At 51.3% G+C, this 3,868-nt stretch overlaps 1 protein-coding gene across 1 annotated transcript; it reads left to right on the top strand.

Moving 5' to 3' along the window:
* Positions 1-1,153: 1,153 nt before the first annotated feature.
* Positions 1,154-2,908, top strand: LOC133907487 (GDSL esterase/lipase At5g33370-like). Its single transcript, XM_062349538.1, has 5 exons — positions 1,154-1,421; positions 1,517-1,644; positions 1,748-1,990; positions 2,090-2,342; positions 2,442-2,908. Exons 1-5 carry the CDS (start codon positions 1,187-1,189, stop codon positions 2,681-2,683), a joined length of 1,101 nt encoding a protein of 366 aa, XP_062205522.1. The 5' UTR covers positions 1,154-1,186; the 3' UTR covers positions 2,684-2,908.
* Positions 2,909-3,868: the final 960 nt, after the last annotated feature.

Below are 3,868 nucleotides of genomic sequence, written 5' to 3'. Positions count from 1 at the left end.
CTCTCGACGAGCAAAGGTCGTGGGTAGGCGTGACATGCAGTAACCCGCCCCACAGCATTTAATGTTATGGGATGGCCTTACAGGAGAGCGTGACGACATTCGGTGGATGAGACAGGGTGTGCAGGAAGACCAGAGCTGGACGGGTGTGTCTATCTGTTGTCATGTTGGGCTAGGTGTAGTTGGCTTTGTCATGTATAGGTCTACCACAGAGTTTGACACGGTTCGTTTGTATGTACACCTTTTTCCCTTGATATATAAAGGGGGATGACACAGCTTGTAGTGGAGGCCGAAAAACACATTACGTAATGATTTTATCCAATCCATAAGAAAATACACAGGACATGAAGCTACTATCACACGGGAGGCTTGAATCTAGATAAAATTCTCGTGTTCTTGAGTCCATTAAGTCCAACCTCAAGAAATGTTGATCAATGCGCCCATCAATCCGTACATCCCGGATTTGTTAGGGATTATCCCCTGACAAGCATAGAATCAAATTGCAACGGCGGCGTAATTTTAATACATTATACTTAAAATCCGCCCCTCACGGGTTGAGGGCAGCGTTCATGGAAAAAAAATTCGGGTATAGATCACATCTATAAAAATGCTAAAAAAATTACATCGGATTGATTATATCAAACTAATTTCAAGCCATTTAGAAAGCCTTTATTTTCACTAGATCCATAACATTGATCATCGCGTGAGGTCCAGAATAGTAGCACATAACCTCGACCTCCTGACTTCTAACTTATGTCAGCGCACACTATTAGCCCCGATGATGATTCCAGTTGGTATAGGCAAGTCGCGGCACATCCTAATCGGAGGCATAGGCTAATCTTGTGATAGTGTGACGCTATCTATTCATGCCTCATTTGACCCTAAATCCAATTGATCTTATCAACCCGTGCATCAATCGATTCATCAACATGAACCGATCACTCAAACACCATTAGACTCAATCTACTACTATCATATATCAACTATATACAAGTGATGCAGATAAAAAAACTACACAGGATGACTATGATACTACTGTTGGAAAATCAGTAGGCTATGCAATTCATGATCTGTTGGCCCGTACCCACCTGGCCCTCAGGAACAATCCTATATAACCCTCAGAGACGCAGGTGTTCATCTGCATGAATGAATTGATCACTCTAATTACCCCCCGCAAACACTTCTGACAATGAGCGCCTCCTCCTGTTTGCTGTTGGCGACTGTGCTCGCCGTTGGTCTACTGGCGCCGGCGTCGGAGTGCGCGCGCACCTTCTTGGTCTTCGGCGATTCGCTGGTAGACAGCGGCAACAACAACTACCTGATGACCACGGCGCGCGCCGACGGGCCGCCGTACGGGATCGACTACCCGACCCACCGCGCCACCGGACGCTTCTCCAACGGCCTGAACATCCCCGACATTATAAGTGCGTCGCATCCCTCTGCACTGCAGCGGTTCGTTGTTGCAGGGTTCGTCCTGCTGACACGCTAACTCTCTTGCTGTGTGTCTATCTCGTCACAGGCGAGCACCTCGGCGCCGAGCCCACGCTGCCGTACCTGAGCCCCGGGCTCCGCGGGAAGAAACTGCTCGTCGGCGCCAACTTCGCGTCGGCCGGCGTCGGCATCCTCAACGACACTGGTTTCCAGTTTGTGAGAACACGACGAATCGTTTCCCCTGGCAGCCTTTTGACGCACCTTGATTTGGCATGCATGCCGTGTCTTACACACCTACTATACATACGCGTGTGTGCAGCTGAACATCATCCGGATGAACACGCAGCTAGAGTACTTCGGCGAGTACCAGGGCAAGCTGCGCGCGCTGGTGGGCGCGGCCCGTGCGCAGCAGGTGGTGCGGCGCGCGCTGGTGCTCATCACCCTCGGCGGCAACGACTTCGTGAACAACTACTTCCTCGTCCCCATCTCCCTGCGCTCCCGCCAGTACTCGCTGCCCGACTACGTCCGCTACCTCGTCTTGGAGTACAAGAAGATCCTCGTCGTACGTCCGTCTCTCGATCTTTCTCTGTCTCTGCTTGTTAAATTTCGAAGGTGCAGTGTATGGCAATCGACACACACATGCATATGGCCATGCACGCAGAGGCTGTACATGATGGGTTGCCGTCGCGTGGTGGTGACGGGCACGGGTCCGCTGGGCTGCGCGCCGGCGGTCCTGGCGACGCGCAGCCGCAACGGCGAGTGCGTCAAGGATCTGATGCGCGCCGCGGAGCTCTTCAACCCGCAGCTGACCGGCGCCCTGGACCAGCTCAACAGGCAATTCGGTGCCGGCACGTTCATCGCCGCTAACACCTTCCGCGTCCACTTCGACTTCATCACCAATCCCGCCGCCTACGGTACAGTCTCATGACCTGACGAATCACTTGGTGTATACGTCGTGCGCGCGCGTAACTGCAGGAGGAGGAATTCTAACGAGGCGTGCGAGTGAAACGCAGGGTTCAAGACGGCGAAGAAGGCGTGCTGCGGGCAGGGCCCCTACAATGGGCTGGGGCTGTGCATGACGGCGTCGAACCTGTGCGGCGACCGGAGCAAGTACGTGTTCTGGGATCCGTACCACCCCACGGAGCGCGCCAACCGCATCATCGTGAGACAGTTCGTGAGCGGGTCACTCGACTACGTCAGCCCCATGAACCTCAGCACCGTCTTCGAGATGGACGCGAGAGATCGATTGGCCTAGCTAGCCTGGTCGATCTATCGAGGAAAGAACCAGGCGATCGAGCTACGTACGTGTGCGTCAATGTTGCTGTCCTGTACGAGCGTGCGTATGGTACAACGTAGGGTGTGTGGTTGGTACGTTGGGGAGGTTGGTTCGTGTAGGAGATGGATCGGATGATGACGTTTTAATGGGAGAGACAAAGAGTTTATGAATTGGCAAGCCATGGAGCACATACATTTGCTGCAATTTGACCGCCGTATATCGACGGTACATGCGTGCACCGATCGAAATTCACAGCTTCAGATCTCGACGCTTCTCCGGACGCGTTAGTTGCGGGAGCTGTTGGCGAACTTTAAAGATATGTTTGATAGAGCATGGTTGATTTAAATTTTATGTGATGTGAAAATGATTAGTTGGAAAAATTGATTTTTTACTGTATATTTTATGAAAGAAGTAATTCTATAAAAAAATAAATCAGATGAAGCTAATTTTCTTAGATCTAACATCAGATTCATTTTAAAAAATCATTTACACGAGATCACTCTAAAATCTAAAAACTATAAATTACTGTTGAGTAGAACTCCTACCGATTTACTTTAAAAACGATTTAAAAGCTCTACCAAACCCACCTTTCGTACGGCATCGCATGCAGAGCGCGTCGGCTTCCTTCCGGTCGCGGGCACGGCACCTCGCGTCCTCGCGCGCCTGGTTTGTGGGTGCGTACACCCCCGTGTTCGAGCCGAAGCGCGCGACACACGTTGCTTAGCGCGCGCGCGCGCGCTCGCTCGCGTCCAACGGACCGTGGCCGCGGGCACCAGCGATTACTGTGGTTTGGGCCATTTGTACAGCCGGCGCAGATCCGGCACTCGCCGTGGGCAACTGGGCATTTGGCTCATTGGTTAGGTGAATCTCAATCTGAGCGGGCAGTCCGCTGGGTCCCACCTGGGACCATAGAGCAGCATGTATTTCAAACCGAACAGGCTTTGCCTTTCCGAAACTAGCTGAATTCCCGGTGTTGCAGATTTCAAAACATAATTCTGTTCGCAATAGTACTTAATTGGTAAAACTGTCGTGTCCTTTTGTGTATCTATACTACTATATACGTACAATTAATCTACACCGGTTACAGTTATGTGTAACTTACGGCAGTTTCGTGGAATTTTCCATCGACTTAAAGGGGTGTTCAATTTCAGGGAACAAAACGAG

Source organism: Phragmites australis, chromosome 24 (genome assembly GCF_958298935.1).
Source record: "Phragmites australis chromosome 24, lpPhrAust1.1, whole genome shotgun sequence".
In the NCBI taxonomy this organism is placed as follows: Eukaryota; Viridiplantae; Streptophyta; class Magnoliopsida; order Poales; family Poaceae; genus Phragmites; species Phragmites australis.
The sequence above is the reverse complement of the archived record's forward strand: the minus strand, read 5'-3'. Positions and strand labels throughout refer to the sequence as shown.